At 39.5% G+C, this 13,528-nt stretch overlaps 1 protein-coding gene across 1 annotated transcript in view; it reads right to left on the bottom strand.

Annotated features, from left to right (window-relative positions):
* UNC79 (unc-79 homolog (C. elegans)) overlaps positions 1-13,528 on the bottom strand; it is an 87,261-nt gene that overhangs the window by 44,216 nt on the left and 29,517 nt on the right. The window contains exons 24-27 of the mRNA XM_010192816.1: positions 10,124-10,410; positions 7,066-7,248; positions 6,085-6,247; positions 63-1,280 (exon numbers count right to left, since the gene is read on the bottom strand). Of these exons, the coding sequence (XP_010191118.1) occupies positions 63-1,280; positions 6,085-6,247; positions 7,066-7,248; positions 10,124-10,410 (1,851 nt within the window). The remainder of the gene's footprint in view (positions 1-62; positions 1,281-6,084; positions 6,248-7,065; positions 7,249-10,123; positions 10,411-13,528) is intronic.

Genomic DNA, 13,528 nt, shown 5'->3' on the forward strand with positions numbered 1-13,528 from the left:
TCAATGTAGCATGGACCAGATTAGCAGGATAAAAGCCACAGAAGTACCACAATTGAGCTCACCTGCATCCTTCTGCTCTCCCAGCTTGTCGAGGATGTTGAAGGAAATGTCCAGGTACTCTCTCTGAATGGCACTCACTGCAATCTTCCTCTGCTTCCTCTGGCGAGGAACAATCTGAATCTTAAATTCTGACTCCTCAGTCTCCTCCTCTTGTTTTTGCTCTGTGTTTTGTTCAGTGTCAGACTCTGCGTTGGTATCAAGTTTATCACTTTCTGTTTGGTTTTCAGAATCTTCAGGGACTTTAATAAGGACTGTCTTTACATTTGGGCTCGGAATTGCCCCACTAGGTCTACTTTCCTCCATGCTGAGCTCAGAGTTATCATCAAGGGACATTTCTGGAAGGGCAAACGACTTCTGCAGCAGGTCCCTTTTCTGTTTCAGTGTTAGTGTGTTCCCACAGGACGTGTCCTGAAGTTCTTCTGGCTTAACTAACTCTGAAGAGTCCTTTTTGGGAGAAGTGGAAAGGATCTCCTCTACTCCCGCTGAAGTGTTGTTACTTGTATCCTTACAACTGAAGTCTTTGGAGCAATCTTCAATGCTGAACTGGACGAGCGGAGTTGTGCTGAGGCTGAGAGCAGAGACATTGATCGGAGTTGAGGGAGATGACACCGTCGTTTTGCCAGAGACCTCATCGTTCACCTGGTTTGTTGTTTCTTCTTCCTCATCACTCTCCACTATTCTAAGGGGAGGAAGTGGTTCAAAGACTAAGGAGTCACTGTCTGAAGTGGAGAGCACTGAATGTTTTTCAGGACCCGATGTTGAGTCAGAAGACAAATCTATCAGATCTAAATCTTCCTTGGGACTAGCAGTTTTAACTGGAGACTCTACTCTCACTTCATAGGTTTCCATGCAGTTTAGCCTAACTTCTGGTATAACAGGTCGTCTTGTTTCCTGGAAACTCTCTGTACGAGGAAGATTTTCTTGCGTTTCTAGGTTTTCAGCTTTAGTGGAAGAATTCTGCCGAGACCGTCCGTAATCACTCTGTCTGTGTGTGGCGTAAGCAGCAGGGACAGGTGGTTTTTCTAAGTCACACCGGTCTATGCAGGACTTCCTGCGATGTTCATCTAATGAAAACAACAGGGAGTCTGCATTCCCTATATCAAGAGATTTTTGTTTTAGAGAGCGCAGTTTTTTTTTCTGAATGCTTTCTTCTCTCACACAGCGCAGAATACTGTCTTGTAAGGCCCCCGTCTCTCTATATTCAGCCAGCTCTATTTCACCTGATTAAAACAGAAAGAGCTAATACTACCTCAGTTGAAGACTTCTCATCTTTATCTCACAATTCAACATGACTAGCATTTCAAATACAAACCCAGCATTAGTCAAAATTGTCTACATTTTGTTTTAACCTCAGAGCCACTTTACGTAGGATTTTTACAATGAACAACAACAAAATACTATTTGGATAATAGGGTTTATCTAAATTCTATCCAAATGGTACTTATCCTGGACAGATGTACCCTGAGGATTGACTGTTTAACCTTATGCACCGAAAAGAAGATGGCACAGGCAAGTAATTTCTACAGACACTTGGGATGGCTGCAGTTGGCATGAGATATGAAAGATGAAATGAGCCACACAGACTTCTCTTGAGGAGGTTTCATAATTTTGGACTACAGCATTGTGCACATCATCTGCACATTGCGGCCTTCCAGTTCCCGAGGGGTCCTGCAGGAAAGATGGGGAGGGACTTTTTACAAGGGCAGGTAGCAATAGAATGAGGGGGAATGGTTTTAAACTGGAAGAGGGGAGATTTAGACTGGATATTAGGAAGAAATTCTTTACTGTGAGGGTGGTGAGGGCCTGGCCCAGGTTGGCCAGGGAAGCTGTGGATGCCCCCTCCCTGGCAGTGCCCAAGGCCAGGTTGGATGGGTCTTAGAGCAAATTTGATCTGGTGTCCCTGCCCACGGCAGGGGTTGGACTGGGTGAGCTTTAAGGTCTTTCTAACCCAAACCATTCTATGATTCTATGATACATGTTATTTACTGTAGCAAAGTGGGCTTAAAATGGATGCTTCTAATTCAAGAAGCAAGGGTAGAAATAGCAGTGAGGATGTGGTAGCACAAGCCTGAGGTCAGACAGGTTCTGAGAGGCTTTTTCCCCCAGTGACCCCAGCAGAGGGTAGGGTAGCAACCATGACACCATGTAGTCTACCTCCCCGTCCAAGTTAGGAGCAAGGTGAGCACAGTTACACTTCCTGGTACCACCACTGAAATGGTATTTTGCCATGTGAACACATCCACTGCGAACATTTTAAAAGGTTAGCACTGTTGTTGTTACCAATGACATTTTCACATAAACCAGAGTATTCCCAATCATTATCATCCCCATATTTCAAAATGCTCCATATATGGATTGCCATGAAAAAAAAAGCAGTGAAAGAAGTTAAAGCAGACGTTTGCTCTAGGCAGAATCATCCTCCCCCTGTGCCAACAGCTGAAAGAAAAAAAGGCAGGTGGGTGGTGGTGAAATCTCTTCAATTTTTTTAGGGTATTCATTTCAGAAACCTAAATTTGAAAACAAAACCTTTCCTATTTTTTAACAAAATCACCAAATGATCTCTTTTACCAATAGAAAACCATAACATTTGTAGCAGCAACACCAAATTTGCTTACCCTAGAGTCCCACCTCATCAAAAAATCAATTTCTGGGAAAAAATAGATTTGAGTAAAAAGCTTCAGCCCAATGGTGGAAGAAAACTGCAACAAATCCTCTTAAACATTTTTACATTCAAAAGAGCTTAAAGTTTCAGAAAACAACTCCTGATTTTAGATGTTTTTACTTTGGAGTGCCTACTTTGAGACTTCTTTAGGAGAATTCGTTCAGGGAAATGAGGTGTACCTGCTCTCAAAAGTCCGAGTCTTTGTATTCAAATTAGGCAATGCAACAAGCTTTACAAAGAAAGGTGGTAGCTTGAAACTAAGAACAGAAAATTGTATTTCTGCATGAGTTTATACCGACAAAACATTTCATACTTCTCTGAGCATTCATCTCAACTGGTTGATATTTCACCATTTTGCTGCCACCAATTCTTTTCAGTCTTGCAAAGAAAGTTTGAGATTCTTTATTGCAAGGTCCAGTTGGTGTATCATGAATATCAGATTCATCAAAAACACTGTCTTCCTCTGCTGGAGAAAGAAAAAACTTTATTACTCTTAAGAGAGTGCAATTACTTGAATGAAAAGCTGTCTATGTAACAAAACCTCAGCTAGCTTCAATTAAACTTGAACTGGAAAAAGAAGAATAATCTGAAATTTGCAAGAAAATTTATATCTCAGATATAACTTTGCCATCCCTGTTACATCTTGAATTAAGGTCAGAAAGGCCAGAGATAAATGAAAAATAGGTTACAGTGCAACAAAACTATACCAAAGCTCTTACGTGTCTAAGCTTTTCTACTGATAAAAATACAGGTTCTTTAGATGGAGGAAATACAACAGATGTGAACACTGACCTGAGTAAATAACTTCTGCAGTGCTCGGTGAGAAATGGCGAATTGAGGGAGACCAAAATTAGTACAAGAACTGCAAGGTCAATAATAAACCAGCAAAATGGAAAAGTGAAAAAGGAAGAAATAATCTTGGGAAGCTGGTAACAGTAATAGAATAAGACCTAAGGGTATGAATTACAAAACTATTGCTCTAAGTAGCAATAGTAAAACATTATGCTCTAATTTGAGACCTGCTGGTTGAAAATGGCAGAGGGAAAGAAAGATCCAAATCTATTTATCCATAAAAAATAACCACATCACCTGTTTGAAATGGCTATAAACCAGTAATAAAAAAAGGAAAACTCCATATCTATCATTCCTTGTGATTCATCTCCAAGGAAATACGAAACAGTACTGGAACGGTAAAGAAAACAGAGCAATCAAGAGAAGAAACGCAAAAGTTTGCCTTGTTTATGCTAGTAAGCAAACACGGAGAGAAAATGCATTTGGTGTCTAGAAGTGAAGAGACAAGTAAGCCAAAGAGTTAGAATGGCCAAAACCTGAAGACTTAAACTAGACTTTAGTATCTTTAGCTCTGAAATTGCTGGGAACTTCCTACTACATGTGAAGCTATGTAATTGCCACCTACAAGCATCAGGGATAAGATACCTCATTGATACGATGAATCCAGAAAAATCAAAGTTGATAGTAAGAATTTCAGGTGCTGGGTTTAATAATTTAGGAGATCACTTTTAACATCATATCCTACGTGTCCAGCTTCTTCCCCTCAGCAACAAATGCTTCTCCTCACAAAATGTATCATCAGCTCCATAACAGTCCGTACACTTGCCATGATCCTCACAACAACGTTTGGCAGAAGAATTATGAAAAAGCTTCAATAGTGGAAAAATCCATCTTTATTATAGGCATTCTTGCTGCCTGACAATGACATCCTCATCTGTTGATCATCTAAACACCGCCTTTGATGATTACAGCAGCGCGCACACACACACCACCCCCCACACACACAACCTGACTAAAGACTAAACAAGCCTCATTAGAAAAGGTGGAAAAGGCTTCAACTTTCCAAGTCCCTATGGAATTATATTGGCTGCTTCTTGCAAGTGGAAGAAAACCTTTTTACATCCTTTTTTCTCTGCAGAACTTCAGCAAAGGAGGAGAATCAGCCCTACAATTAAGTCAACATTTACAGAGTAAAATTTGCCAACTTATGGTCCTTTACCTCTTAGCAGCCCAAAGCCTTGGAAAGCAAGTAAATATTATTATCCTTACTTTAAACATAGAGAAACAGTGATCAAGTAAGACACAAGGCCACCCAGGGAATCAACTTTGGACACGGGATTGGAGCACTGAGTTTTCTAAACCTAACTTGGCATCTCCTGTGAACAGCAAGCTGGGGACTTAGGCACCTCGCTTTGTCTTAGAAATGTCTCAGAATCAATCCAGACACTGAATGCTTTTTATAAATGTATTATTACTACACTCAGCATTACTAAGTCATTATTAATTAAGTCATTAACTCAGCTCAAAACAAATTCATAGTAAGTCCACAGCTATCTGAACCCTTAGAAGCCCTCCTCTAGCAATCCAAAATGTCTGAGTGAGAATATGCAATACGTAATTTACATCCAGTTTAAGGTTGCTGTAATTTGCTAAAGCTGAGTAATAGAGTGTTCAGGTAAATGAAGTTTTGTGTCCTTGTTCTGCTGGGTATCTCTTCATGAGCAACAAGCAGCAAAAGAGGAAAAGGTACTGACACTCGTAACAAGAGTGCTGCTTGTATTCTTTGGAATGAAGAGCTTGCCGCACGCTAGGAAGACTGAGGAGGAGGATGTAAATAGCAAATCAGCAGCTAAAAGACAAAATAGCTGAAAGGCAGCTACAGATTAGCTTCAAAAGAACCTGTTAAATTTTGATCATAAATAATAATCACTTCATAAACTTCACAATTGTAAGGAACTACACTTAGTTATTTCAAGTCCAACCTTACACCAGTTCACACCATCACAGTCCCTGTGCTACGCTAGCAAGCACACACAGAGTTAAAAGTGAGACCAGACTCTGAGGGCTGAACCATTCTCTTCCACCTTTAGACATCCATATCATATATGTCTGCATGTAAGCTAGTCAACTTCAGTTCCTTTTACAGAGAAAAGCAACCTGTAGACTGAATTCATCATCTTAGCTCTTCAACACCAAATATTTGCTACTATGCCATGTTACTATAGTCAGAAGACAGTGTCAGGCTGGTTGCACACCTGGTGTGTGGGCATGATCAGTTAATATTGTCATAGAAAAGACCAAGGACTATCCAGGCACAGTGACTGAACGATGAAGTCTGAGGTACACTGCCTCCAAGAGATGTGAGACTGCTGTGCTATCCTTAGTCTACAGAGAACTTGTGAATTTCTTCTGCTATAGATGGATATAGGTGGTCAGATAACACACAACTTGGACTTAACTATGAGTATTATGTTCTACAGTTCAGACCATATTTACCCATTTCTATAACATTTGCAAGACTTAACAAATTACATAAAAGACCATCATACAAATGAGAATGTCAAAAGTACCTTTTTCCTTTTCACTGTATCGGCTTATGTTACTGTTGTCACTATACAAAGGGCCAGCAGTTGCATGGGGCTTGCAGCTGTGATATTGAGCATTGAGGGTATTGACTGTGATGTGGATTAGGTGAAGTACAATCTTGCTGATTTCACAGTCTCTGTAGGGGTACTGTTCAGTGAAAGAGAAAAACTTCAGCTTAAAAACTAACTTTTCTCCTTGGATAAACATTTAGGCAGTAAAATAGAAAAATGACAAGAATATTGTCAGCTGGATGCCCTTTGCCTTCCTTTGATCATATATTTCTAAATATATCATGAGAAGCAGGTCTGTTTTCAGCTTTGCACACAGAATTCTTTTAAAAAAATTAAAAGAAATCTGTATTAGTAACATTTAATAGATTGTTTTCTTGACTTTTATATGACAAAACCAACTATTAATAATAATGCAAAATGCCTCTCATCAGAACTATTCTACAAATACTCTATTTCAATCAGCACGTTATCATTCTTTTCTAGTGTCTCCACTTCCATGTATGCCCTATAGACCTGCTAGAAATTTGTTAAGCATATCGAAAGTAATCACAGCTCCATTTTAGTGCACAGACACATTGCATTACTCAACTGAAGAACACAAGCTGTCAAGCTGACTACCCCACTTAAAGTTACTCATTTTTTTTAAACTAATTCTAAGTTACTAAAAATACTCTTTATTGGAACTTTATATAGCATTTTCCTACTTTGAAATCTATATTTTTCTTTCCCAAGTAAACATGTGAAAGACAATATAGACAGCAGAAGTAGCTGCAGGTCAGCAGCATAGATGAAAGCCTAACTACTTCAGAATTCGAAATTAAATGCAGTAAGCAAGTCAAAGAAACATATTCTTTACAGTTCCTCTCACTTGCAGTTCATTTGGGTGCTCCCAGTAATAAAGTGCAAATTGAATGTAAATTTTAATGTGGACAGCATCTTTTTAAGACCACTCACCTTATAAAGAATGACAAGCAAAGCCTTTAGCCACATCTGCCGAATGTGAGGTTTGAGGGACCAGAGGGAGCAGCGAGGAGGCTGCTGGAAGTAATGCCTCAGCTGAGGACAAGAGCAATATTTCAACACCTGCACTACCAAGGGAAGAAGATGTTTTCCTAGGTTGATGTTATAGTCCATCACCTGAAAAGAATATTAGCACAGGAGTTAGCTCACCAAAATCAAATCCACTGCTGCTGAAAAGCAAAACTAATACAGTTGAGGTATTAGTTATGTGAAAAGAAACAGATACTTTTAGTGAAGTCTCACTAAACTTTATGTCAGCTTGCCACGTCCTCATTTTAGCTGGTAAAATGAAACAAAAGAAGATGTGTTCTGAACACTTTCCATCCTGCACAGTCTAAATTTTAACATACATTGATAAGTTCATAAAATACATTATGCTGGGATAGCCTTGTATTATAGCACAAGTTGATCATGGTTCCATAAATGAAACCACATTAAGTGTATATCCCATGTTCAACAGATACGATGCAATTGTAGGTTTAGAGAGCAGGGGTTGTGTATCTTGATTATTTGGGGGTTTTGTATTAACACTGCATTGCCAGTTTTCATTATTTTCTCACCAGGCTTGCAACATTAGCTGTTGAGTTTTTTAAGCTCTATGTTCTGAAATCAGGTAACGAGACAAAAATCCCACCCTTTTCTACAGCAAAGGCAAGAACATGTTTGCAATGTTGTGCAGAAAGTCTCAGCATACAAATCCTAAAGGATCCAAAAATAAAGCTAATGAAAAATACCTTGCTCTAAATAAAATGTTCATCAGTGTTAAGTGGTAGTGTTGCTGTAAACAAGTTGCTGTTATTACTGCTAGTCCTAAGCCTTGCCTTCATCGTGACCTTTGAAGAGCATCATGCTCTTTGGTGCCTACCCTAGAGGTTTGAAGCCTGATGGTTAGGTGCAGCGTGGCCATATATTCCCGCTTCTCTGACACAACTGTCTTTTCCATTGAAACTGCATTGCTATTTTTCATTATCTTCTCATCAATCTTGAACATTAGCTATTTTTATTTAAAGCCATTAGATTTAATTAATCCCATGTCTATCCATGTAGGGTTAGCCTGTCAAACAGATGATATATCACCACCAAATATGGTCCTACCCTGCAATGCCTTGTCTCCTCAGAGCACGATAAAGTTCTATAGCATGGTTAGGAAAAACTCCTCCATACAAGGAACTCATCTGTACAAGCCCTGCCTTAACACAGCACATACGGGAATGCAGACACGTCTTAAGCTGAGCAGATTCATTTTTTAAGTTGTCAGAGGAAGATCCGGATCAAATGATGCTGCAAATGCTGAGCAGAGCTCAGCCTGGGATGCCAAGCAGAGCCCGGCGCTGCTTGCTTCACCCGTGCCAGGCTTGTACAACACTGCCACCGTGCGGGGCAGTGCGGTGCTGCAAACATCAGAGCTCACCACTTCTGCGGCTCGGGAGAGAAAAAGGCATTTTATGCTTTCAAGAATTCAAAATACTCCGATTTCGTGATGCAAAATACTAACAGACATTTTATTTTATTTTTTTTTCTTGAACTGACCATTCTAATCAAGCTTGGAATCTCTTAATAGCTCCATACTGAGTTTTCACTCTGTAAATGCCTCTTTGGATTGCAAATAGCATTTCTCTTGCAGCATAGGAGAATCTCTACACAAAGCAGCCCTACAGCTAAGAAAAAAAAATCCCCCAAAATATAAAATTTGACGTCTTCTACACAAAGAAAAATCCTGGCCTGTTGAAGTTCTCAAACTCCATTTGATGTCAGGGGAGCCAGGATTCAACTATGAAGCTGCCACATGGAAGATGCTGCCTGTGATCTAAACTGCCACTTCCAGATTCTCAATACAACAGTAAAGGGCCTGGATCTCCTTTTGCATGCTTCATCTTAAAACTGTAGAAGTGCAAGACTGTTAACAACACATAGCAATGGTGCTCCGAGTCAACAGGTCAGGATGCATTGCAGCTACCCACTTTGCATTAACACCTTCTATTTTGCCTGCTGAAACATGGGTATCTGACTTCTCCATGACTGTGAAAGTTTATCCAAGTATCTACATTACAAAAGACTTTGACAAATCACTGATTTCAATGTACAAACCAGAAAATCCTGATAGGAATTGCAGATACAGAAGAGGCCAGGATAGCTTTGAGCCATGTCTGAAGGTTACAGTGGGCATTTTAAGAGCTGGGGAAAGGGGAGATCTGAAATCACAGCCCTCTTTCTCTCCCCTAAGGTAATGCATTACAAGAGATTGGGATAAGGAAAAAGTGTGGAAGTGATGATGATGCTTCATTCCAAGTAATAATAATACTCTGCAAGTGTGAAATGTTTTTCAGCCTAGCATCATCAACTGCTCTATCTGTAAGAATTAATTGAGCTTTAGGAGATCCTTGTGAGGTAGGAAATTATGCTTCTCCTTACACAATGGAGAAAGTCCAGGTGCTCTCTAAGGAAGAAAAGGAATGAGTCTCCTGCAAAGTGAAGAATGTTAAATTTGTTTACAGACCATACATGAAGGGGAAGAAGCAGGAGTACAGAGGTTTTCCTGAAAGGGAAAGGAGGAAATGGCACATGAGGAAAGTAAGGCACTCAAAGGTTAGGGAAAGTGCACAAAGAGGTTTGGAGCAGCCCTAATTTTTCATACAGTGGTAGTATTTGTGTGCCTGCACACATACAAAATTGCTATCTCCATGCCAATGATGAAGTTTGAAGTACCAGTAGGAAGTTATAAATTAGCATACTTCTATGTAACTATTTCCTTTTTAGCTGCAAAGCAAAAACCTACAGAAAGTACTTGATTAGGCTACACAGAGCCTTCTGAGCACAAAGAACAAACAGCCATCCTTGTTCCCAAATTGTTTCATCAGTTGGAGAGGTGTTAAGAAGGTTTAAGCAGGATTACGCACTCAGCCATTATTTTGGTACAAAGGCAGCTGTACTACCACTTTCAACAACAGGCAATGAGAAACAGCTGCAAAAAGCAGTAAGAGCCTTCACCTACTTGTGCTATTCCAGCAATAAAGGCATTAAAGCAGGTCGAAACACGCATTTTCTGTGGCGCAATCATGAAGCATCCTTCCTGCTGATCATAACCAAGCAGGACGTAGAGATGGCGCTTGACGGTGTTGAAAGCTTTAGCGCTGCTGATGTCCGACTCGGCGCTGCTCTCATCCTTTGCCATGAACTTCATGAGCACGGTGATCAGCTGGTGGACAGTCTGGTGGTCGATCCCAGCATCTTCTGGCAGCAAGTCTTTTATCGTATTATCATTCTCTGGGGAGGGTTGTCCTATCGGCACAAGAGAGACATTGGTATCAGACACTGAGTAAGACTGAAAACAAGTACAGAATACACCAGAATTTTGTTCCAGAGGTCATTGCTCCATTTGTGCCCAAATACACATGGTGAAGTCACAGGAGATGGGCATGCATTTCTGAGGGCACTGTTCCTCTTGCATCAGGCTCCGCAGCACATTAACACCTACTGTGTATGCTGAAATCCCTTTCTCAGCTTTCTCATGTTTAATCGAGCTTGAGTGTTGTTATTCCTTCACATCTACGGATGAAAAGAACCAAATCCCACTGCCAACAAATTCTCATCTGGCATAGCTTTTAGTCTTTCCTCAGCAAAAGTCAGTGGGTATTAGACTTCGGCAGTGGAGGATGTACAAAATGGCAAAGGTAGGAGATGAAGGAAATTCTACCAAATAATGATTCAACAAAGAATGAAGACTTCTCCTTTAGCACTGAGTCCATACTTCCTTCAAATAACTTAGGCCAAAATGTAGGCACTATGATTTATTAGGTTTTGGGACACTATGTATTACGTCAAAACTTTAATGACTTTTTCTCAAAGAGACTAAGACTTGGTTTTACGAACATTGAATGGAAATGATACTTTAAATGGAAATGTTATCATGTGAAAGATGAGAGGCTACTTACAAAGCCCAAAGAACTTTGGGTGCAGGCTATCACTATACTTTTATTACATCATTAATTTTAGCTTGTTCATTAAACACTATAACTGTTAACAATCAAAATTAATTGCTACTAAAATGTATTCTGATGTATTTTCTGATCCACGGTTAAAAATCTCTCTAACAGCAAACAACTGAGATACAGCAAGCTGGTATGAATCAGAATTATAAATCAATCTCCTTGTTTTCACTTCAGGAATAAATCCTTTCAGCTATTGGGAATAGTCTACTTTTGCAAGAACAGTTTAAGCTGAAGTTTGCAGGACAGACCCTACAGCAAAACTTGCTCAAAGCATAATCTTAAAATTGCTCCTGCATGGCTGTTAGGGTTACCAGCCGGTACCTCATATCCACTTAATCTGTTAGAGTTACTTACATGTCTTAGGGTTTATTTAAATTCATAGCTATATCTTTATAGCAAATAGTAAACATTATTTGAATATTTTAATTTACCCATATTCTCAATCTGATATGCTAGTCTGAGAAGAGACTCCTTTGCTGGGACAACTGCATTTGTCTTAGGGTCTTCAGCAGCAAACCTGCAGTGTGTCCTTTTTTTATATAATTTTAAATATTTTAGGTTTTATCAGTGGGGGAGGGTTTTGTTTGATTGGCTGTTTTGCTGAGCATGGGAGAAGATTGCTATTTCTACGATAGCTGAAAATGAAAACTAGGGGGGAAATTTTCAGGATCATCTCTGTTAAGAACATTTCTTTTTTCGTAAAAAGAAATAATGAACTTCATATTATATGATATTTTTTATTCCAAACAGTTTTCACTGTTTGTTTGGTTTTTTTTATTTACAGAAACCTTCCTTCAAAATGAAAATTCTGTATCCAAACTTTTGCTGGACCAAGATTTTGCAAATGCAAAAAGAAAATAATAAATTCTGAAATAATTAGAATACAGCAAGTTCCATTTTCAGAAGCACATTAAAAATGTATATAGAAAATAACTTTAGGTCTGTGGACATCAGCTGGGAAATAATCTTTCCACATATTATACCCAAGTTAAAATTTTAAATGAAATTGTATCAAAAAGACACCATTTTTACAAAGATGATATTGGACTGTTTTCTTCAGCCCTGCTTGTTTTTATCTCTATTACATGGTGTGAGATTTTTCCATAAAACAAAGAAGGAGATAAGATGGAATGAGTCAAAGGATCATGGGGCTCTAAATAAATCCTGGTTCTCCAAATAGAACTTAATGAGTAATTAATCTGAAGAGGTTAATCTATTTTACTTTCACTTGCTGAACAACATCATGTAGAAGCTCAGTGGTAAAATGTCCAATTGTGCCATGAGTTCGTTATACTGACAGCAGTTAACACACACTTCCCAGGACCTTCCCTGACATTTTATTTTCCAGAAATATGACTACACTTTCTGAAGCATTAATACGTCACTTCTCACACTTCACCCTCACTGAAAACTATACAGCAGCTTCAGCCTGAGCAGTTTGTCCTACCTCTACTGAGGATCAAGTCTGAGCAATGTTTTTACTTCAAGTCTGAGCAATCACCTCCTGTTTTTACTTCTAATGCAGAACCCTACAACAAACCAGCAATGGAGAACTGCTTGTTTAAAACTACGAAAACCCTACAATCTCATTTAGGCAACAGACTTTCAAAGTCCAGAAAATCTTTCTCTGCTCTCTGAAACAAGTTTGAAGTTGAAGCTTGAACTCAGCTTTCACTTCACAGAATCACAGAATCACAGAATGTTAGGGACTGGAAGGGACCTCAAAAGATCATCTAGTCCAATCCCCCTGCCGGAGCAGGAACGCCTAGATGAGGTTGCATAGGAAGGCGTCCAGGCGGGTTTTGAATGTCTCCAGAGAAGGAGACTCCACAACCTCTCTGGGCAGCCTGGTCCAGTGCTCTGTCACCCTCACTGAGAAGAAGTTTCTTCTCAAATTTAAGTGGAACCTCCTGTGTTCCAGCTTGTGCCCATTACCTCTTGTCCTATCATTGTTTGTCACCGAGAAGAGCCTGGCTCCATCCTCGTGACACTCACCCTTTAAATATTTATAAACATTTAAATATTTATAAACAACTTCATTGACTCATTATAGGGTATCCTATACCCTATACCCTAGGTGTTTAGATTCAAGCTAAGAATGCAAAACCAAGGCAGCTCTGTCTTTACAGTGGCCATAGTGGCTTTTACCTCTCAAAATGTGTGCACATACATATATAATTTGTGTATATTTGTGTGTGTGCCTACATACAAGGTATGCAAACACACACACACACCCCCAGGAAGACCTTCTCACATCACCAAACACAGAGGGTGAGGCACTGCTGTCATAGCTGACTGCCTCTGAATAACCTTCCCCAGCCCCAAAGTACTATTTACAACCGGGAGTAGTTTTCAGTACAGATTGAAAGCAAAACTTCAATTTACACCTTTTGGAACCTTACTGCGAT

Source organism: Mesitornis unicolor, unplaced genomic scaffold (assembly GCF_000695765.1).
Source record: "Mesitornis unicolor isolate BGI_N332 unplaced genomic scaffold, ASM69576v1 scaffold3329, whole genome shotgun sequence".
NCBI lineage: Eukaryota > Metazoa > Chordata > Aves > Mesitornithiformes > Mesitornithidae > Mesitornis > Mesitornis unicolor.